The sequence below is a fragment of the Pipistrellus hanaki genome, assembly GCF_964339955.1.
Source record: "Pipistrellus hanaki genome assembly, chromosome: 3".
Taxonomy (NCBI): domain Eukaryota; kingdom Metazoa; phylum Chordata; class Mammalia; order Chiroptera; family Vespertilionidae; genus Pipistrellus; species Pipistrellus hanaki.
Genome location: NC_140505.1, coordinates 122,858,299 through 122,882,062, shown reverse-complemented (window position 1 = coordinate 122,882,062; position 23,764 = coordinate 122,858,299). Strand labels below are relative to the sequence as shown.

The following is a 23,764-nucleotide window of genomic DNA, read 5'->3' as shown; positions in this document are numbered from 1 at the left end:
AAAAAAAAAAAAAAAAAAAAAAAAAGGAGGAGAGAATACTCCCAAACTCATTTTACGAGTCCAACTTTAATTATCCTGATACCAAAACCAGAATAGGACACTAAACCTAATTCAGCAGCTCATTAATGGGATCATTCATCATGATCAAGTGGTGCATATCTCTGGGATCCAAGAATAGTTCAGCATATAAAAATATATCATGTGATGCAACTTATTAACAAAATGAAAGAAAAGAATCACATGGTCATTTTAAAAGATATAGAAAAAGCATTTGACAAAACTCAGCATGGTAAAAAACTCAATACTAGTATATTAGGCATCTAAGAAACATATCTCAACAAAATAAAGGCCATATATGACAAGTTCACAGCTAACATCATACTTGTTTTTTTTCTTCCTAAAATCAAAAACAAGACAAGGGTGCACACTCTCACCACTACTATTCAACAAAGAACTGGAAGTCATAGCTAGAGCAATTAGGCAAGATAAAGAAATAAGAGTTATCAAAATTGGAAAAGAAGAAAAATTTTCTCTATTTTCAGTTGACATGATTTTATAGAGAAAGAATCCTAAAGACTCGGCTGAAAAATTATTAAATCTAATCAATAAATTTAGTAATTTGCAGGCTACAAAGCTAACATGAAAAAATATGTTGCATTTCTATATACTAACAATGAATTTTTCTGAATAAAAGAAATAGACATCAACTTGATTTATAACAGCATCAAAACAATAAAATACTCTATATTATACACCTGAAACCAATGTAAAATTATGCTTAAACTAAACATTTAAAATGTTAAAAGATAATTTTTTAAAAAAGAAGGAAGCCATTAGACACAGAGACACCAAGAGGGAATGCCATGTGAAGACAAAGACTGAGACAGGAGTTATCCAGATGCGCACTATGAAATATCAAAGATTCCAGTCAACATTCTAGGGAGTTTTCCCAGGAGCTAGACAGAGACAAAGGAGGACTCTCAGGTTTCAGAGGGAGCATGGACCTGCCAACACTTTGATTTGGACTTCTAGCCTCCAGATCTATGAGCCAATAAATTTCTGTCATTTTAAGCAAAAATAAATAAATAAATAAATACACACACACACACACACACACAATAAAATACTTAGAAATAAATTTAAATTAAGATAAGATGAAAGATTTCTATTCTGAAGACTATAACACAATAATGAAAGAAATCAAAGAAGTTACAAATAACTGGAAAGATATTCTGTGTTCATGAATTGGAAGACTTTATATTGTTAAAGTATCAATATTACCAAAAGCCATTGGTGCAATCCCTGTCAAGATTCCAAAGGTATTTTTTACAGAAGTAGAAAATAATACACCTAAAATTTATATGGAACCACAAAAGACCTCAAATAACTAAAGAAATCTTGAAAATGAATAATAAAACAGGAAATATTATTATACTTCCTGACTTCAAGCTATACCACATAATGATAGTCATCAAAAGTTATAGTACTGGCAAAAAAAGAAGAAGAAAAAGGACATATAGAGCAATAGAAAAGAATGGAGAGCCCCAAAATAGACCCGAGCATATACGGTCAACTAATATAACAAGGGAGCCAAGAATATTCAATAGATTAAAGATAGCCTCTTCCATAAATGGTGCTCAAATAGCTATATAGTCATCTATAATAATAAAAGCATAACATGCTAATTAGACTGGATAGTCGAACGACCTTCCAGACATTATTCTAGATGAAGCCACTGTGGCGGGGCCAAGACAGAGGCTGTTAGGAGTGATCAGTCAGGCAGGTGAGCAGTTAAGGGTTATGAGGCAGGCAAGTGAGTGATTAGGGGCAATCAGGCAGGCAGGCAGGCAGGCAGAGTAGTTAAGGGTGATCAGGCAGGCAAAGGGGTTAGGGGCAATCAGGCAGGCAGGCAAGTGGTTAGGGGTGATCAGGCTGGCAAGCAGAGTGGTTATCAATTAGGCAGACAGAGCTGGTTAGGGGTGATCAGACAGGCAGGTAATCGGTGAGGGACAATCAGGCTGGCAGGTGAGTGGTTGGGGTGATGAGGAGGCAGGCAAGTGGTTAGGGGCAATGAGGCAGGCAGTCATAATGGTTAGGGCAATCAGGCAGGCAGGCAAGCAAGTGGTTAGAAGCTAGCAGACCCAGATTGCAAAAGGGATGTTCAACTGCCAGTTTAGGCTCGATCCTGTGGCAGTCAGACATCCCCCAAGGGGTCCCAGATTGGAGAGGGTGCAGGTCAAGCTAATAGATACCCCCATGCACAGATTTTGTGCACCAGACCTCTAGTGTGTGCATATGTGTGTGTGTGTGTGAGAGAGAGAGAGAGAACAGTACAAGTAACAAGTGCAGTGTAAGTGTTGCCTGTTATTAATTTCACTAAAGGCCCAATGCACAAAATCCATGCAAGAGTAGGCCTTCCTTCCCCAGGCCGCTAGCATCCGAGCTTCCCTCCAACCACTGGCACTTGGGACCTGAGCTTCCCTCGCAGAGGGAGGCCCCATTAACTACTGCAGCCCGCTGTTTAGCGGCCTGAGCCGCCCTCTATGGGGCAATCATGGGTGATGGCCGGGCTCCCAACAAATCACATCTTACCCGCCTTGGCTGACCTGGCACCAGTGGGTGTCATAGCATGGTCCCAGATGGTCGTCTGGATGGTCATTATGCTGTTCAGCCATTCTGCTTTTTGGCCATTTGGTCGATTTGCATATTATGCTTTTATTATATAGGATATAGCCCTTGCCTCCCAATGAAGGTTTTTATAAACAAATACACGCAGACCCTTACAGACACACACACACACACACACACACACACACACACACACACACACACGCATGCACCTTTATTCAAAATTTTCTTATATTTATTTTTCAAGGAAAACAAAGATGTCATAAAGCAGGATGGGATCTATTAAAGTTAAATTAATATAATGCATGTATTCCAAATATATCCTTGGAGCTCAGCAGTGTTCAAATTGTCGTTGAATCACCCATACTCATTACAACTAAAGAGAGACAATGGAATGGAACCAGAATATGGGACTCTTCTCTAAGAAGCAAGAGGAACACAGTGTTTGCTGGTTCCATCCAATATTGTTCAATGCCAACTGTGAATGTCAGTTCTCCTCATATCTGTACTTAAGAGACTTTTAACAGAATATTTTTTTCTTTTTAGTCAAAATGATAAAAGGATTGACATTTCTTAGTCATCCTCAGTGTGATTTTCCCCTCAATGTGGAGTTGACAAAATTCTTTAAATCTTGCTTTCTTTAAGGGAAAACAAATGGTTAGAAAACAGACTATATTTATTACAGGAATCCAAAGCATTTTGATGAAGTTGGGTATCACTTAAAATCAAGTTTTAAATCAGGTTCACTTGGGCTTCATGAGGATGAGTTTTATTATGCTAATAAATTGGGTTAATTAATATTAATGATAAAATTTGCCTTAACCCCAAGTCCCCTGTTATATATAGGTACTTTTTATCTCAGTTTAAAAAAAATTTTAGTGCTTGGAGCTATTCTTATCAACATTATATGTGTCCTTTAAATTTCTTTTGATCTGATATTCCCAACAATCTTATTTTCTACTATTTCATAATAGAATATTTTATGCCATTAAGTCAGTTTAACTTTTATTACAAAATAAAGAAAAATAAAACATTGCCAAGAGTGTTCAAATACAGATAATGATGCTCAGAAACAGTAAAATGGGGGGGGGGGGGAGAAACAAAACAAAACAAAACAAAAACACCATGGGCAAATCATCTGATATTCAGCACTAAGGAAGTACAAAATACAAAGTAATAAATGTTATTTTTCTTTATTTTTATAAGATGAGAATGAGCTATTAGTAATGCTGAATACAGAACTGTTGCCAGAGAATTTGATCAATTCATGCTAAATTGTGAGAGAATCTACACTGTTGTTGTGTGTGTGTGTGTGTGTGTGTGTGTTTGTTTTGTTTTTTCTGTTCTGTTTTTGTAGGAGTGGTAAATGAGAATAGTAATAAAGGACTAGGAATGAAAAAGTGAGATTGTGTGAGGGATAGCTACTAACAGTGTTGATTTATTAAGTGAAGTGTGAATGAGGCATAAAATAATAAATCCTTTCTCTGAAAAATGGAGCTTTGTAATTGTGGATGTACTTTATACTGGACTGTAGACAGCACTGAAGAGATGAAGCCAAAAAGCACTTACTGATTCCAAAATAGCTAACAATAAACCATCAAAAGAAAAAAATGTATTTTTTTGCTTTAATACATCTGTATTTTACATTCTGACCCTCTTCTCACTCTTCAAGCCTTCTTTCATGCTGCTAGTTGGAATATTTTGACTGAGAGCATAAATATAAACAATTATATTTGGTGACATTTGAAATAGTGGGCCCAGAAACCTAGAGATGGATTTAGGAAAAAAATATGTGGTCATCTGAAGCCACCTGGAGTGGTAGATGGGAAAGATCAGAAAACTGGACTTGACAGATTCATTTTTACTAGTAGTGTGCCTAGAATCAAAACCAAAGAAAGCAATGATCAACAGGTTTATATAACTGCTATTTTCTGTGTATATTTTCAAAGTATGGGATTTATCTCATCCTCAATGTCCATCTGGTAGATACAGATGTTTTATACTGCCTGATTTGATCTTGGACAAGAGACTTTAATGTTAATGCATCAGTACTTCAATCTAAGACTTTCCCCCAGTTAAGCTATGGTGAGAATCATGAAGTGATTTCCAAAAGATCTATAAAACTCTTAATTTATATGACAAAATTATTTGTGTATGCTAATTTTTACTTGCCACTGGTCCATACCTTTTTTCTTAGATTCCCAGTTGGATCTTCCAATCTATTTCCCTTCTCAAGATGATAGTGAACCATAATAAAATTTAATGGCCCAATTTTTCCAAAAATCACCCAGTGATTTCTTAACTACCAAATACAATGCCCATTGTTCTCTCTCTCTCCCTCTCCCTCTCTCTCTCTCTCTCTCTCTCTCTCTCTCTCTCTCTCTCTCTCTCTCTCTCTCTCTCTCTCTCTCTCTCTCTCTCCTTTCTCCTTTCTCCTTTCTCCTTTCTCCTTTCTCCTTTCCTTATGTATAGCAAATTGCTATAGTTCACCTCTCCTTTCTAGAAATTCCTCTGATTTTTCTTTTTTCCTTGTTTCCTTCCTACTTAGAAGGCTCCTTCTTTGTCTCTTTCACTGACTACTCTTCCCTCACCTACTGGTAAGTAAAAATATTCCCATATATACTGTTCTTTCTCACATCTGTCCTCATCTGGGTGACTCCATTGGTTTCAACTTGTGCTGACTCCATTTTTAACCATGTCCACACTCTTTCTATTAGATTACAAATACGTTAATATTAGCATACTGAATATACACATTTAGAAATGCCCAGCTCAACTTTGAAAAAAAATATTATAAATCCATCTTCTTCCATCCATCTCTATGATGACTGCCCTCCCACCCAAATTAACACTACCACTTAGACTATTCTAGTTGTTTCTCACTGCCCTATTCACAACTTAAGTTTACTTTCTCTTCTTTCTCTTACTATCTTTATCCTTTCACCTCATGAAAAATAAAGTATCTTTTCATAATTAAAATTTGACCACATTAAAATTCTGCAATTTTTTCTCATTACTTTCTGCACTAGATAAAAATCTTGCCACACTTCTCTATCTATATTGAGTCCCATAGTATATTTTGGTTTCAACAAATTCAGTAATTCAGTATTCTTTTGACTGGTTTCCTTTTCTCCTTTACAGTATACTTAATACATTTTGAAATTATAATTTTGACCATATTACTCAAATTTCCAAAATATTCAATGTCATATCATTGCCAATAGGAAGATTCCAGTAACTTTACTAATCATTCAAGATTGTGCTTCCTCCTTTCTAATTTACTTACTATTATTTACATACAACACATTTATAACTAATTCTTTCTTACATGGGTATCATATTTTTGTGTTTTTGTCTTTGTTCTTCTCCTTCTATTTGTAAAATTCTTCTAACATCAAAATATTACTCGATATTACAAATAAGTAATTAATAGCAGTAATCCTGCCACCAAAAAGTCTTTCCCAGCAGCTACAAGTGATCCATTTCAAATAAAAACTCTCAGCCAAGTGGGAATAGAAGGATCATACCTCAACATAATAAAGGCTATATAATAAACCTACAGCCAATGGGCAAAGCTTAAATCCATTTCCCCTAAGAACAAGAGCAAAACAGGGATATTTGCTTTTACTACTCTTATTCAACATAATACTGGAAGTCCTAGCCATAGTGATCAGACAAGAAGAGAACATAAAAGGCATCCAAATTGGAAAGGAGGAAGTAAAACTCTCATTATTTGCCGATGACATGATATTATACATAGGAAACCCTAAAGACTACACACACACACACACACACACACACACACACACACACACAAAATAAAAACAAAAACAAAAAAACTACTAGATTTAATAAATGAATTTGACAATGTAGCAGGATACAAAATCAATACTAAAAAAATCAATGGCTTTTAAAATACTTGAATAATGAATTATCAGGAAAAAAAACTAAAAACAAACAAACAAACAAAACATTTACCATTGTAACAAAAAAATTCAAATACCTAGCAATAAACTTAACTAAAGAGGTAAAAGACCTGTACTGGGAAAACTACAGGACTTTGAAAAAAAGAGATAGAAGATACAAACAAGTGGAAGTATATACTGTGTTCATGGATTGAAAGAATTAATGTCATTAAAATGTTCATACTGCCCAAAGCAGTGTATAGATTCAAATGTAATACCTATTAAAGTACCAATGGTATATTTCATAGATCTAGAACAAATACTCCAAAAATGTATTTGGAACAAAAAAACAAAAACAAAAAAACCTAGCAATCTTTAGAAAGAAGAACAAAGTTGGAGGGATCATAAACCAGATATCAAGTTATACTACAAAGCAACTATAATCAAAACAGCCTGGTACTGGCACAAGAACAGGCATCTAGTTTGACAGAACAGAACAGAGAACCCAGAAATCAACCCAAGCCATTATGTTTAATTAGTATTTGACAAAGGAGGCAAGAACTTACATTGAAGTAAAGAGAGTCTCTTCAATAAATGGTACTGGGAAAATTGGGCAGGTACATGCAAAAAATTAAATGAAACTAGACCACCAACTTACACCATACACAGAAGTAAACTCAAAATGGAGTAGACAATGCATATTTTATAAATAAATGAATGACTCACTATAGCTAAATTATTGAGTTAAATAAGGCAAATGAAATTCTCCATAATATTCACCAATATAAACATCTTTTACTGCAATCTCGATTTTGGCAATAATCTATGTGATTGGTTCAATATAAGATAAATAGTATATTAGGTCTTTAATAAATGTTATATTTGAACTTGAATATATTATTAAGTGCCTCAAAGATCCAGGTTATTGTCCTTTATCTCTTTCTACATTTAGTTTTAAAAGTGGTCTTACAGACAGAGTGAGTTTCCTCTGGAGTGAGTGGTTCCCATATTTACCTGGCTGCCAAAAATAGAGATCATGGAATTGTTTTTAACCCTGAGCAAGACTTACAAATTGAAAATGTCATTGTAAATATGCAAATATTATGGAAATGCTCTTTCTGATTAGGATAATTCTAAGAAACCTAATTATGTTCCTGGCCTACCCATCTGTGAGAGCAGTCAATCAGTGAACTGGTTATCCTACTTAGATTAAAAGCCATTAGAAAGAAATAATGCCTGTAAAAGAACCAATAAACTGAAGAAATGCCAAATGCTAATGTCTACAACCCGGTGAAATATAATAAATTTTGTCTTTATTTATAATTATAGCAGCCGCATGCAGATTAGCAATAAGTAAATAATTAACCACACTTTTATCTGAATCTCAGAGCAGCACTTTCAGATGCGCCCCATTTAAATGAATTGGAATTTAAACATTTAGAGTATATATGGAAATTGAAGGGTGCCATTTTGTAATTATACTTGTAATCATAAAGTTTGCTAAAATCCACTTTTATCATTGACATTTCAAAAATAAGGATAAAGTCTCGATGTTTGTAGTTTATCCTAAGAACTCATATCAGGAACTCTCTTTTTGCTTTTCATTAGGAGAGAAGACAACTGGGAAATATGCCTTGGTGTTTACAGTTGTATATTTGTTTTGGGTGTTCTACACTGGCTTTATAGAATAAGGCTTTATAACAATAGAACAAACTATGAGTGTTAATCAAAGATTCGGGATGAAGACAAAGTCTGCTATTCATAAAATATGAAATACTTGCCAGTGGTATAAAATATATCATTGAGATGTTGGTTTTCTTTTTTTTTTTATAAAGGAATTGCAGCAGTATCTAGCTAGCCTGGCTGAACAGTGCAGTGCTGACAATAATGGTGCAGAGCTCCCAGTTGTAATAATTCTTGATAATCTCCATCATGTGGGCTCTTTGAGTGATATCTTCAATGGTTTTCTCAACTGCAAATACAACAAATGGTATGCTTATGAAATGTTTTGAATGATGAAACATAAAAAAGTGATCAAATGTGCTTTCTTGTGTCTTTATGCCTCTTAAGACCTATAATTGGTGTCACTAATTTGAGAAGCCTTCATTAATATTACACATTTCTAAAAAAAAAAAAATCTACGTATTTTTTTAGAAAATCTACTTATTCATTCAATAACTATGTTCCAGGCATGTTTATGGGAACATGATTTACCTGATGACATTAGCTTCAACAAATATGCAGGAGGTCTGGGAGACTATGTGAATGACAGAATGTTTGAATCAGGAGAATGAAGAACCAGAATGAGTCTTTAGAGCCCTGCTTTCATTCTTAGTCTGTATCAAAGTTTAAATTCAACCTTTCTATAGAAATAAATTTAGTACATTCAGATATACCTCTCTCCATTAATAAGTGCAATTTTTAACTATTAAAGTGAAAGAAAAGGTTGAAATAGAGAGTCTAAAAAATCTGAAAACCCACTTAAGACTCATACATGGCCTCTAAAAAAAAAAGACATATAAATACAATAACATAAGCATTAGTTTTAATGGTACAAGTATTCCAATTAATCTCTGCTAGAGCTTTTTTTAATTGTTTAATATAAATACTATATTTTAATATAGACACAGTATTTGCTTAATAAATACTGACACAAAGATACAAATTCTTTCATGCTATTAAGGACCTTTAAAATTAATGTGAAACAATAAAAGAGGAAAATAAATGAATTTGATTATAAGCATGAGAATCATAAGATGTTAGAGTGGGATAAGACCAGTGTGGTTTTTCTGTCTAATCTTTTTATTTGATAGATGTGTATAAACTTAGGCTCAGAGAGGTGAAAGGAGTTTTTAGGAGTGAAATAGGCAGGTTTAGGAAATTTTAAAATTATGGGATCTATGGAAAAAGCACAGGGCTACAAAGCTGCAAAAGGGTACATTTCCATAAGACAAGGGATCTTGGAGTGGCAGGAGGTATATTTCCAAAAGATAAAAGAAGTTGGGAGCTGAAAAGGGTACACATTTAAAGACTAAAGGGAAGGAAACCCCTCATTCAAAGAGGGAGGAAGAAAAGCCCAGGGGAAATAGGAGAGCCATAAAGGAGAAGAAGGGGATAACCTCAAGTGCTTCCCTAGAGGACTGAGCTCAGGAGTTGCTATAGTGACCAAATCAAAGGGAATATGGAGGCACAAAAACTGCAGCCTTTATAACCCCTTTACAACCTTGGAAAAAGGGACTCCATGGGACCCTTTCCCCCTTTTCACATGGGAGTCTACTTGTTTCTCAATAAATTCCCACCTTTGCTATACCTTCCTCCATCCATGGTTTCATTCTTTCACTCCAGTAGACAAGAACTCTCAGGAAGCCATCCTGCCCAGAGGAACACCTTGCACTTCCAGTCCAAATTTCTTGTTTCAGAGGGAAAATGATTTGCCCAGAATTCAAGAGCTGAAATTACAACTCCAAATCCTAATGTCCAGTTTGATAATCTTTGTCGTTTTGCAACCCAGCATTACAAAATTACCCTTTTAAAGCCTATTATAAATGGAATAATCACATATCTAAATTATATTAATCTATTTTACCTTCAGTATATCTACATATTCTACTCTTTTTTTCCCCTCCTCCCAGTCCATATATTATCGGAACAATGAATCAGGGAGTCTCTTCATCACCAAATCTAGAGCTGCATCACAATTTCAGGTAAAGATAAATTGAATGCTTTGTTTTTTTGTTTTAGGAGGGTTTTTGCTTTTTTCATTGTCTTTCTCTTTGTTTGTGTGGTTGTTTTTCCATTTGTGCATTGACAGATCCTGCCTGTGGTGACCTGTGGTGTGAAAATAATTCTCACTTTGTATGACACTCTTTCTCAAAAAGACTTTGTAGGATCCTCAACCCGTAATCAGAAGTGTTTCTTTAAAAAAAGAAATGTTTTTCCTGTTCACTTTGTCACTAGCTAATGCGGCACACTTTTCCTGAGTGTGAGGAATGTGAAGAGAGCTCCTATTTTAGGACTTGTGATTCTCCGCAGAAGAGTGTGCCGTGTGGATACTCCCACTCACTTCTGAGGCACAGGAGCTTCTCTTCATCTCAAAAAAAAAGAGTCAGTTACATAATAGCTCTAATGCTAATAGACCGCTTAGCCCTTGGATCATTAAAATGAAAATGTGGCCACCAATGGACAAAGAAACTCTATATTGGAAAGAGAATTATTATGGACTTAAAATGTAATTATGTAAAGATTTCTGATGTCCTTTTATTTTCTTTTTATAGGTGGGTACTATGTGCAAACCACACTGAACCAGTGAAAGGCTTCTTAGGCAGATATCTTCGAAGGAAACTAATAGAGCTAGAAATTGAAAGGAACATCCGTAATAATGACCTAGTCAAAATTATAGATTGGATTCCTAAGACATGGCATCATCTCAACAGTTTTTTGGAAACACACAGTTCTTCTGATGTTACCATTGGTAAGTTGCAAAATTGCAATGTGCCATTTGCTAGGAACTAAGAGTACGTGGTGAAGATGACCAGATTGGTTGGTAGAAAATAACAAGTGAAGCTTATGTGTTTCAAGCTTCTAAAGATTTGTTTTTCTTCTTTCCCTTCTGAAAGTTTGCCTTCTTCTAAGTTTTGGATCTCCAATTTGTCTGACAATTGTGGATTACTAAGATATTACTGAGATCAAATAAGTTTAATATAGACAGATATTCTAAAAATCAAGTAACATTTAAAATAAATAGTATCTGTGTAGAGTACCTTTTTATGCTGAAAACAAATTTTAGCTAATGACTCATATCTAATATAGTTATGAGAGAAGATTTTAGAAATAATTTAGGTATTTTATAGGTAATTCATGTATTTTATATTTTTCATGAAGACAAAAATGTTTGAATTATTTCTCTGTAGTTGACATAAATGTTTTTTTTTATTTATATTTCTTCTTAAGTTGCATGTATCAAAGTCCACTTCCCATTGTTATGGATCATAAAGACATACTCCGTAAAGATAGTGTAGATTAGAAAAATGAGTGACATATTATATATCTGGAAATTCATTTTCAGTACATTACATTATTTGTAAAATGGGGCAGGTTGGCTAGATTATGACCTTGAAGGTTTCTCCTAAATCTAATATATTATGTTTTTTATCAAGATTTTAATGTGAAAACCAAAGGGAGTCCAAAGGAGGTTTGGTCTTTAGTAAAATATACTTTATAGTAATCAAGCTTGCCAACATTAAAATTTTCTAAGAATCCTGCAAGAAATATATTACTTCTCCCTATATCATGTCTAAATATGTGTTTAGATTATTAAATACAGTTATTCTCAGTAATATTTTGTTAATTTGTTTCTTTTCAGGTCCCCGACTTTTCCTTTCTTGCCCTATGGATGTAGAAGGTTCTAGAGTGTGGTTCATGGATCTCTGGAACTATTCTTTGGTACCTTATATTCTGGAGGCAGTAAGAGAAGGTCTTCAGGTACTTAAATTTATTTACCGTTTTAAAAACATCTTTAATTTAAGCACAGGAAAAGATACTAAACATCAGTAGTCGTTATGAAAATAAAATAAAATAAAACACAGTGAGACACCATTACACACTCATTGAAATGGCTTTAAATGTTTTTTAATGTCAATATTAAATGCTGGGAGAATGTGGAGCAACTAAAAAATCTTCATATGGCTGGTAGGGATGCAAAATAGTTCAGCCACTCCGGAAAATAGTATGACAGTATTCTCTAAAGTTAAACATACATTTGTCATATGACCCATCAACTTATTTCTGGGTATTTTTCCTGGGTAAATGAAAATGTATTGTTCACACAAAAATCTATACATGTTTGTACCAGCATTATTCATTATCACCAAAACTGACAATAACCCAAATGTCCTTTAGTGGAAGTGCCCTTTAGTGGGTAAGTGGTTAAACAAACCGTGGTATATCCATACAAAGAAATACTACAGGGAAAATATTATTAATTTGAAAGCAAAACATTCCTTTCTCTGGGTATTGATGCAGAAAACTAAAGACGAGCAATATAAAATATAATGATAATCTTTTAAAGAGCAATTAGTATGTAATACTTTTGCCTGTTCTGAGAATAAATATTTAGGAGAAAGTGAAAGCACGATTATTTCAATAACTACACACTTAAGGCCAAATTTATTGCCATGGGTGTTTGCTTTCAGACTATTCTTATTAAATAGCCCATAATCACAGAGCTCTACATCTTATAAATCAGGCATGTTTACATGAACCTTGATCATTTATTCTCTTATCATATAGTTTACAACAAGTAGTCTTTGTTTACAGGTTCTCCTGTTTTTAGTATACTTTATTGTTCGAAGCCCATTAACATCACTTGCAAGATTCTGTACTGTTTTTGAGAGAGTGCTCTAAATCCAAAGGCAGTTCTATGAGAAGTTGGTTTAGCACCATTTCTACTGTTCCTCTAATAAGTCCCTACAGCCAGCCCTTCTATTTACTCTTAACTAAAAGGTCAAAACATATTATTAACAAGAAAACCATTCTTCAACAAAACATACTATCCTTTTCCCATTAATCTTGCCATTTCCTTAAATTGGAGTTGAAATTTCATGAAACTGTAGAATTATAAAACTCAAGGTTGAAATGTTAAGTTTTGTGTCACATAATTGGCTAACTCATTATAGAAGAATCCAATCTTCTTTTCAATAACTCAGCCAAGATTTAGGCAGTTTTTGCTTAGGCATGATTATTTTGATTATTATAACTGTTACTAGAATTAGGACATAGCTTTCCATACTTTGTCATCTGCAATACTGTATTGTCTTTGTTTTACTATCCAAAGGATTGGTTATCTGTTTTCTTTCCTTTTACTCTCTTTGAACTTCATGTCCTCCTCACCTAACTAGCATGGCATGGCAGTATTTATAACTATCATGATGGTCTGATGTACATGACAAATATTATGGGGATGTTCTGACCCCTCAGATATTAGAGAATGCTGTCAATTGGTTCTATTCCAGATTTAAGTAACCTAATTTTATAATTTTAAGGAAATGAGCTAATATAAACCAGAAAGTGGTTCTAATAAAGTAAAGTAAAAACTATATCTAAAGTTTTAATTCTTCTGATATAAAATATAAAATATCACTTCTCAGGATTCCTCTAAAAAAATGCTGCCTAAAATGTAAGTTGGGTCTCTCACTTTTTTTCATTTATACCCAAAAATATTTTTATGAAAATTTACCTATAATATTCTAGAAGTAATCATTTTAAAACTTACTATTTAAATGAGTTGCTTGTTTTCTAGATACTCTGAGTATTAATGAGCTATTATCCAAGTTTTTACATATGAAATGCTTCTTGTTTCATCTGATTGCTAAGACATAGAGAGAAAAAGAAGCTTTTCAATAATTCAAAAACCTTAAAACAATTAGATTTCTTAGATCTCATTTCTTTAAAGTGCGTGTATTTTATATATATATATTTAAAATCAATATTATTTATAAAACACAATCCTGAGAATTATAATTTTATAAAGCTTCCATTTGGAGGAGAGTAATACAAGCTTCCCAACTAAAACTGAAAGATATTTCAAAATCAGTTTTATAAAAGGGATAAAAATGTTCAAGTGTCTTGCTGTGGTTCTGGATGTTTAACAGTAGGTCAGTGTGAAGGCTGACTCTGTGATGAAAGGAGTTTGGGAGAAAAGTCCAGCACATGGGAAAGATAAAAAAGGAAAACCCTGTGGTGGGTAGACAGTTCTCTTTGCTGCTGAAGGCTGTACTAAGCCCGAAGTCCAGTGGCAGATGTTATGCCTCAGTGGTCCATGTGTGTCTTCTGGAGGAGCGGGAAGGAAAGGAATATTATGAACCCTTTCCTTAGATCTCAGCACTGCTGCAAAGAACCTTGAGCAAGAGGTGGAAAAACTAAGCCTGATTGCAAAGATGAAACTCTGAGTTGAGAGGAATAGAAAAATATCTTTTTAAATGAAGGCTCATGCTTTGGTGCAGAACCATATGGGGAGTACTCTCTGCCAGATGTTCTAGTTGGAAAAACATCTTTGATGCAGCAGATCCTAGTTTTTATTCTGGTGATTCCATGTTTCTTGAAATGTCAACAATGAGTTATTTTCATTCTGAATATTTAAATTTATCTTTTTTTTTCAATTATTTTTAAATCTGTTAAACTCTAAAATATAGAATCAGACTTGTTTTCCTTTATATTGGTAAATCTATTTTGCTGCCCTAAATGATTCTAGACTTTAATAATCTTTTTATAAAATTTGCTTTCCAAGAATTACACATTTATCTTGTATGTTTTATATCCTCTATACAGTAAGTTTTTAACTAAAAGAACTTCTACTACTCTAAAACAAGAAGAACTGTGTTTTAAAAATCTAACGATTGCTACCTCTACCATCACATCCTAAGGAAATATACAGACACCAGAACCTTGGCTCCTTTTTTTTTTTTTTTTTTTTGCAAGATTGCCACACTGCACACATCTTGTGCAGGAGAAACCCAAAAGACAATTCCAAGGTTTCATTGTTTACCATATTGTATTTGTCTCATTGAACTATAACAAGTGACAAAGAACACCTCATAGTGTGCCAGGTGGGACCAAATATGCACCTGGCCTCAAGAAAACACATCAGGGAGGATTGGAAGGAAATTGGAGAACTGGTATACCCACATTATTGCCCTCTTAATTGCAGCTTTTCTTTCTCTCCCTGTGTGGCCTTATATATATTTACAGTCTCTTCAGTGTGCCCTGCCCAGTAGGGTTTTTAACACCTCAGATTCATCATCTCTCTTCTACTCCACTGCCAGTATTTTAGCCAGGTTTTATCACCACTTTATTATTTACTTTTCCCTCCATATATATGTCCTCACAAAGGTAATGCTTTTTGTTTTCCTTTTTTACTAGTGACCTCATAAGTAAACATCTAAAAAGAGTTTTTACAGGAAACAATGAGATTATTAGATGAAGTCAATCTGAGGAAAATGGTTATCAGAGAAAGTATTCTTTTTAAAATATTTTTATTGATTTCAGAGAGGAAGAGATAGGGAGAGGGAGAGATAGAAACATCAATGATGAGGGAGAATTATTGATTAGCTGCCTCCTGCACACCTCCTCTTGGGGATCAAACCCACATCCCAGGCATGTGCCTTGTTCAGAATCGCACCTGGGACCTTTCAGTCCAGAGGCCAACGCTCTATCCCTTGAGCTAAACCAGCTACGGCAGTGAGAAAGTATTCTTATTCTCTCAGTAACTTTGAGTTAAGTGGGAAAAAAGAAGTCTCTTTTCTTTTATTAATCATTTTTCCAAAGCAGTACACTTTTGTAGAGAGCTCTGCTTAGTGTCTAGCATAGCTTTATTCAATTCTCCATAACCAGAACTTTTCTTTCTAAACTTTGAGGGATTTTTTTTGTTTGTAAAATTATTAATAAAGATAAATGTGGTATGCCTGGCTGGTGTGGCTCAGTGGTTGAGCATTGACCCATGAGCCAAGAGGTCACCAATTCCATTCCCAGTCTGGGTTGAAGGCTCAATCCCCAATAGGGAGCATGTAGGAGGCAGCTGCTTGATGTTCCTCTCTCATCAATGTTTCTCTCTCTCTCCCTTTCCCTTTCTCTCTCTGAAATAAATAAAAAAATATATATTTTTAAATATATTTTATTGATTTTTCACAGAGAGGAAAAGAGAGGGATAGAGAGTTAGAGACATCGATGAGAGAGAAACATCCATCAGCTGCCTCTTGCACACCCCCTACTGGGGATGTGCCCGCAACCAAGGTACATGCCCTTGACTGGAATTGAACCTGGGACTCTTCAGTCCACAGGCCAATGCTCTATCCACTGAGCCAAACGGTTTCGGCTAAAAACATATTTTAAAAAAAGATAAATGTGGGTAGTCATTTCAACATGTTATAATAAACCTCCCTCACCCTCTCCCCCAATGCTGATCATCGCTCCCCTATATTTAGCTTAATTTTGTCTAGCCTTCAAATTTTAAGTGAGCTATGTAGACACTATATGTTTAAAGTATGACAAATTGTATGTGCACAGTAATTCCCTTGAAAGGCCCATAAAAACTCAGTGTGCAAAGGAATCATTCAATTAGTAGTCACCATTTTTCTAAGTAGAAATGTATTGTATTTATTATTTTTAATTTTTTATTGCTGTTTTTAAATTTTATCTTTATTGTTGAATGTATTATAGATGTCCCCCTTTTTTTCCCTATTGCCTCCCTCTGCCCTGTACCCATCTCTCACCAGGCCTTTACCACACTATTGTCTACTCCATAGGTTATGCATATGTGAATAAAAGTTCTTTAGTTAATCTCTCCCCACCCACCCCTACTTTCCCTCTGAGATGCATTCCATATGTGCTAAGTATGTGATCTCCTTTTTAGATGTATGGCAAACGGGCACCTTGGGAAGATCCCGCAAAGTGGGTGCTTGATACCTATCCATGGAACTCAGCATCTCTGCCTCAGGAGGGCCCAGCATTACTTCAGTTACGACCAGAAGATGTTGGGTATGAGGGCTGCATCTCCACGAAGGAAGCCACAACCTCAAAGCACATTCCACAGACTGACACAGAGGGGGATCCCCTGGTAAGAAGCTGATGTATGATTCTTTCTATAGAACCTTGATTACAGTGTGTGGTCATTATTATTTAGTCATTTACATCAAAGATAAGACTTATCTTGGGTAATATTTGGGATTGTTCTGAAATTGATACTACTCAGTTTTAACTACTTTTCCTTTGGCCCACTTTCATTGGCTGATTTTCTTTAAACAAAAGACCAAATGTGTATGTTTAAAAATGATCAAGAAACTGAAAGCAGGATGAACTTTATGACCATAATTATCTCTTGTTATGCATAAAACTCTACAAAAAGTTAATTAAATTTTTAGATTGCATGACTAAATTCACTTGGTATTTAAGAGAAAAATGAATTTTGTTCTTAAATGAAGAAACCAAAAGGAAATCATATAATGTACATTTGGAGAAATGAAGAGTATACTTATAAAAGGGTAATATGTTAATTAGACTGGAAGTATTCCAGACGACCCTCCAGATGTCCTTCTGGACAAACTGTGCCCCGGAGAGCCCAAGAAAGCTGCCATGGCTGGAGGGCCCATCGCAGAGCCCCGGCCAGGTTGGTAGGGCCTCCCTCTGCACAGCATTGATCACAGAGCCCTGGCAGGGTGGGCAGGGCGGACAGGGCCTCCCTGTGGGCAGTAATGGGTCCCATCCACAGCCCTGGCCAGGTGGGCAAAGCCTCTCTCTGCTCTGCCACTGAGCCCAGAGCCCCAGTAGGGGATTAATGGTGGAACTCAGGCCAGGTGGGAAGGGCCTCCCTGTAGGCGGGATAAATGAGGGAGCAGATTGAGGCCCTTCTCACCAGGCCTGGCTCTGTCATTCATCCCCACCCACAGGGAGGCCCTGCTCACCCTTCTCGGGCTCTGGGATCAATGGCAGAGCAGAGAGAGGCCCTGCCCACCCTGCCAGGGCTCTGTGATCAATGTACTTGTCTTCTATATTTTTTATTCTAGATGATTTTCTATAGATTGAAAAGAGATCCAGGGTCTCCCATTCTGAGTGAAAACTGGGGTAAAAAATACCCTGATTCCTAATCTGCTAAATATCTGAAGAAATAAGGGTTTATGCCATAATAGCATGTTAAAACACAAAGGACTTATCATTTAAAAATAATTCTTTGAATCAGGTACATTCTTGTAGGAAAGTAAATAATTTTATTTCTCTATATTTCTATAATTATTAAAGTAAGGTAAAAATATATTTGCAATCCAATTTAAATCAAATTGTTAGGGGAAAATCTACCATTTAATGTCAGAAGTATTTTTTTTTTTAATCCAAACAAAGATGTAAGTTTTTTGCATAGCTCACTGTATTTTTAAAATACAATAAGATATTCATTTTACAATTGTTAATATGTGATAAGTATATACTCAGGGCTAAGCTCAGAGGATCAATAAGCTGTCATTTTTTATCTCAGGAAGCTTGCAGTCTATCTATCTATCTAAATTACAGTAAAATAGTCATATATATAAAACTTAAAGTTGTAAGTTTATTGAGGAAGTTTCTACTAGGAAAAAGCTTCAAAGAGGATATGCAAGAGCTAGGTCTGCAGGGATGAATAGAAGTTCATCATGTGGGTTGGACAGAAGACCTTCAAAATTAAGAACATAGCAGGTGAAACATTATGGAATGGTATAATAAAAACAATAAGGAAACTATAGTTTAGGAAACTATATTCCAACTAGAGGCCCGGTGTATGAATCCATCCATGGGTGGGGTTCATCAGGGTGGCCCTGGGAATCAGAGCCTAGCTTGTATTCCCAGGTTCACACCCCCAGCTCACACACCTAGCTTTGCAGCTCCGCAGCCCCGTCTGGCACCGCACCATGGCCTGGTGCTTCCCGTTCATCTGCTCCACCATCCCATTGTGGTCCCACTCTCATCGGGTCCCATCGGGGCCAGCAGCACCTCCACTGCCACCCGCATTGCCAATGCCCGCCATGTTTTGCAGCACCCCTGGTGATCATTGCACATCATAGCAAGTAGTTGAACTCAGGTCGAACACTAGGTCAAACAATTTGCATATTAGGCTTTTATTATATAGGATCAGTGGTATTAGAACAAAGGAGGCAGGAGGAATTAAAGCATTGGAGTGATTTCATACATTGGTAACTAAGATAGCATTATAACCCTTCAAACAGACCTCATTAATCATTTCTATTCTTAGTAAATTAGTAGAGCTCAAAAACAGAGATCTGGTGTACAAATCGTCTTCCCCAGGTGCTTGAACACATAGCGAGCCATCTACTAACAGGGGAGGAATGGACCAAGGAAAGGAGAGAGGGGCTATGATGTGCAGGAAGGTCAGGGAGTGTGTGTGAGACAGAGAAAGTGACGGAGAGAGGGGGAGAGAGAAAAACTGTTGATGGAGACATTTTGGCTTTTTGGCTTCCTGAGTTCAAGAGGTTATCACCAACTACTTTGATTTCATATTTTTATGTAGCTTATTTGTAAATTCAGAATTAGACCAAAAATTATATTGAAAACTATTTTCCTGAAGAATATTAAAATAATGCCAAATATGCTATAACTGTCGCCTTTTCGTCAGAAAGGCAGTGTTGCTGAACACACATTTTACACGGAGCACACAGCAGTCATATCCTTACAGAAGTCCTTTTTAGCTTTCTCTTCTCTATGGGATCAGATTGCCTATTTCTCTATGTTAAAAAAAAAAGAAAAGAACAACTTTGATGATTTTATAAGTTAATAAAATTAGTATGCATTCAATAATATAGAGATTATTCTAATTTATAGAAACCCTTGAAAAGAAAACAAGTCCACTACTTCCTGAAGACATGTGCCAATTTTTCTTTGCTTTGTTGAACTGCTTCTCTACAATTCACTTGTAAACAATCTTTCTTCTTACTTCCCTCTCTAACAAAGGATTTGAAGATCCATCGAGAGCCAAGCAAGGTGGCTGCCTTTCATTTCGTAATGCATGAAAATGCTCCCTGACTTTCTCCCCTTTCTGCCTTCATGCTTCTGTCCCTTTTACTGGAACAAATATTGCCATTGTCCTATAGGGCCGGGAAACTCAAGACAGCCGCTACTGTTCCAGAAGGTGGTTTTTTGTTGTCGGTGATATATCAATCACATTTTAGCCAGAAATTCAACAACAGAAACTTGACAGTGATTATTTCCTTCTCCCTCTTCAAACACTCATGGTCTGCTTCCTTCAGTCACCTCCTCAGGAGGCCAGTCCTAAACAGCAGATGGTGTGCTGTGTGCAGCAGCTGGCTCCCCTCCACACCACCCCCGCTTTCTCCCGGGACTGCGTGTGTGAGCCTGCCTGCCGGTGCGTCTGTGTGTGCAGGGGCACTCACGACTTTCAGTTGCCATTCAGTGCTTTCTGCTTCTCCCAGCCAAAAAGCTGGGAAGCTTGGCACACTCTCCAGCCATGAGCCCAGATGTCCAGCTGTGATACAGTTTCCTTCCCAGCCTCCCTGCTGCAGCAGGATTCATTCAGAACCCCAAATAAAAGAGTGGATCTCGAGGCTTTATTTGGTCCTTATGGTTTGGTGTTGTAGTCATATTTCAGAGAAACAGAGTAGGTGCCAGGGGCAACGAGTAAATCTAAAGTCGTTTTCCCGTTTCACTTGGGTGGGATGAGACGGTTCCTCTGTATGGCTCGGGGCCTCCTGTTTTATGGGGCTGGCTTCCTCAGTGCATCATTGCCTGCATCCCATGTCTCTCTTTCTTTTCTTCAGATGAATATGCTAATGAAACTCCAAGAAGCAGCCAATTACTCCAGCACACAAAGCTGCGACAGTGACAGCACCAGCCACCACGAAGACAATTTGGATTCGTCTCTTGAATCTACCCTCTAGACTCGTGGAAAACGTTGGGGGGAAAGACTATGCTTTTTAAAAAATGTTTCAAAAGTAAGGTATTTTCGTTAAACCACTGCCAGTATGAAAGCACCTACCAAGGGTCCTGCCACAGAGTCGTGGTCTCTCCACGGAGGCAGCAGAACTAAGTCCGAACCGCCAAGAAGCTAAATTGAAAGGGAAGCTTAACCTTCTTTTGTTTCTAGGCCTTTTTATATCTGTGGAGTGATGTCAGACTCCCTTACTCAACTGGAAGGGACCCTAACGATAGGGCAACCGAATAGATTGCACACGGGATAGCCAAACTGGACTTTGTGTTTTTCCTCTTTAAGTGTTTACAAGACAGACCTTGTTTTGTCCCTTCGTTTCGTTGCCTCTGGCAATCTGTCCTCCCCAAGCAGGGTTCCTTCTCCTGACCCGTCCGACCTCCTTCCTGCTGCATGGTGCTGGCCACAGGGCTCCAGTAGTGTGTGTGTGTTGTGCGCTCGCCCCATTCCAAAACCAGGCCGAGAGGCCAGTCCTCTGTAAGCACAAACGGAATTGTGCAGCCACCAGGGAAGCACTACCGTGGCCAAGCTGGAGAGGTGCCAACTAATTCCTGCGCTCATGTCCCCGTGACGCGCTCCACCAACTGTCAGTATCTGAGTCACAGGTTTTCTAAGGTTGTTTTTACCACTGGGGTCTTTTTAAGCCACCTGCCCACCCCCTTCACAAGAGTTTTATACCAATTATCAGTCAACACTGACACAAGGCTTGCTTAGGGCTTTATTTGTTTGAGCCTTTTCAGTGAGAGAAGGAACATTTCCTATGGTGCTGTCTCGCTGCCTTAAAACAGATTTCTACAACAGTTGAACAGTTTAAATCCTAAACCATTGGTGATTCCCACTGTCTTTCATTTGCAACCAAGCAACCGCAGGTAACACAGTAGCCTCATCTCTAGAGATCTTTTTTGTTTTTGTTTTTTTAAGAAATGGGTAGGAGAAAGATCAGTATTTTTTTCCTTGTGACTAGATTGCTTTGCCTATCCTCAAGTATCCATGTAACCCAGAGACCCTCTCCAACCATCACTTCAAAGCTAAGACATGTGGCTAAATTCCATCTGGTTCCAGGTGAGAGAGTTTCTGGAGGCGGGAGATTTTGAATTCCTTCCCAGCAGAACTGGAAGCACTAGATACAGCATGAGCACAACTGTTTGGCTCCCCCCCTGTTCTATTTTTATTATGATGATTATTATGATTAGTTTTCTCAGCATGTTGTTTCGATTGCTATTGGTGTCCATGAGAGATTCGGCATTCTAGAACACTGAGCAGTGACACCACTGTGGAAGTGGTGGCGTGGATTTACTATAAAAGGTTAGATTTGCACAGTCTACTGGGTAGGTATTGTAAATAATAATTTTTAAAACTTGCACAAGTCAAAACGAACACACCCAAAATTGTATTTTATCCTGTTGGTGTTAAGAGGTGTTTCACTTCCTGAGATTTCCTGTACGTTGCAAACAAATAACAGAATGCAAACCCTCAACGCTGTTGTTACCTGGTGTGTTTGTCCTGTATTTACAGTTGTTCTGACTATGCAGGAGCTGTCAGTGCTAGAGTGAGCATGCTTCGAAACTGTACATGAAGCCAGTGCATTTTTGGAAAAGTGAACATGCCCCACAGTGCATCTGTCATGGCAGGCTTTAAAGAGAGTGTGTGAAAGCGGACTGGAGTCACCGCAGAAGTCACCACTGCACACAGGTGTTAGGTCTATCAGGCCCAAGGGCTTGGCCATGGTGTAGTCTTGTTCTGTGCGTGTGAAGCTGTGTTTCTTTCAGGACGTGTAATTGGTGCTACTCTCTGCGACCACCGTGGGTCAGTTGCTCTAGAATGATAACAACAGTAGCCGTCTGTGCAGTTTTCAGAGTGTCACTGAGTCTGTAGGTTCCACACGGTGCTATTGCCCTAAGGGAAATCGGAGCTGCATTATGCACAGAGAGTTGTCACCCTGATGTTGAAGCCCCAAAGGTGGGTCAAATCCATTGTGAAACATCGATATATGTAGCTGGATGAGTGACTAGTTATCCTCGTATCGTACGTGACCTGAGAAAATTGCTAATCTTTCCCTGCCGTTTTGAGAAACACAGTCCAAACATGATCATAAACAAATTCCTGCAATACATCCCAGTAGGTCCACCTAGTTTACAACTTAAACTAGTTTGTGAAGCATTTGTCTGTACACATTTTATATTTTGTACATTTTTGATGTAACATATCATGTAAATAGGCAGAAACAGTGAAATAAATCATCTGAAAAGTTTTGTAGTCTTTGTAAAGCCCCAACAATAAGTACTTAGTGTCGATGGACTTAACTGGATGATGTATTTTCTATTGGTTTATTGTTCCTTTAGCTTGTAAACCAGCTTGCATATATTTTTTTGCAAATGTGCACCCTGTATCTGTCTAAATTATTACTTTACCATTAAAGTGGAATTATTTATTGAAAGCAAGGTGTGGTGTCTGTGTATGGAGAAAATTTGAATAATTATGCACCAAGAAGTGTCAAACTTTGAATGTCATGTGCATGAGTAATATGCCATCTAGAGGGATGTGTATGAATTTATTTTGCATACCTCATAGGAAGGTCCTCATAGCCTTTATCAGGATCCAATTTGTAAATACAGTTGACCTTAAACATCTAGGAGGTTATGGGTACTGACCCCACACAGTGGTAATTTTTCATATACTTTTTAAAAATGTATTTTTATTGTTGAGAGAATTACAGATGTTCCCAGTTATTCCCCTTTTCCCCCCTTCACCTGGC

At 36.8% G+C, this 23,764-nt stretch overlaps 1 protein-coding gene across 10 annotated transcripts in view; it reads left to right on the top strand.

Annotated features, from left to right (window-relative positions):
- NAV3 (neuron navigator 3) overlaps positions 1-23,446 on the top strand; it is a 774,341-nt gene extending 750,895 nt beyond the window's left edge. For all 10 annotated transcript variants that reach the window (XM_084876277.1, XM_084876279.1, XM_084876278.1 and 7 more), the window contains 6 exons: positions 8,369-8,523; positions 10,166-10,237; positions 10,808-11,004; positions 11,896-12,014; positions 16,939-17,142; positions 20,843-23,446. In XM_084876277.1, the coding sequence (XP_084732403.1) occupies positions 8,369-8,523; positions 10,166-10,237; positions 10,808-11,004; positions 11,896-12,014; positions 16,939-17,142; positions 20,843-20,962 (867 nt within the window). In that variant the 3' untranslated portion in view covers positions 20,963-23,446. The remainder of the gene's footprint in view (positions 1-8,368; positions 8,524-10,165; positions 10,238-10,807; positions 11,005-11,895; positions 12,015-16,938; positions 17,143-20,842) is intronic.
- Positions 23,447-23,764: the final 318 nt, after the last annotated feature.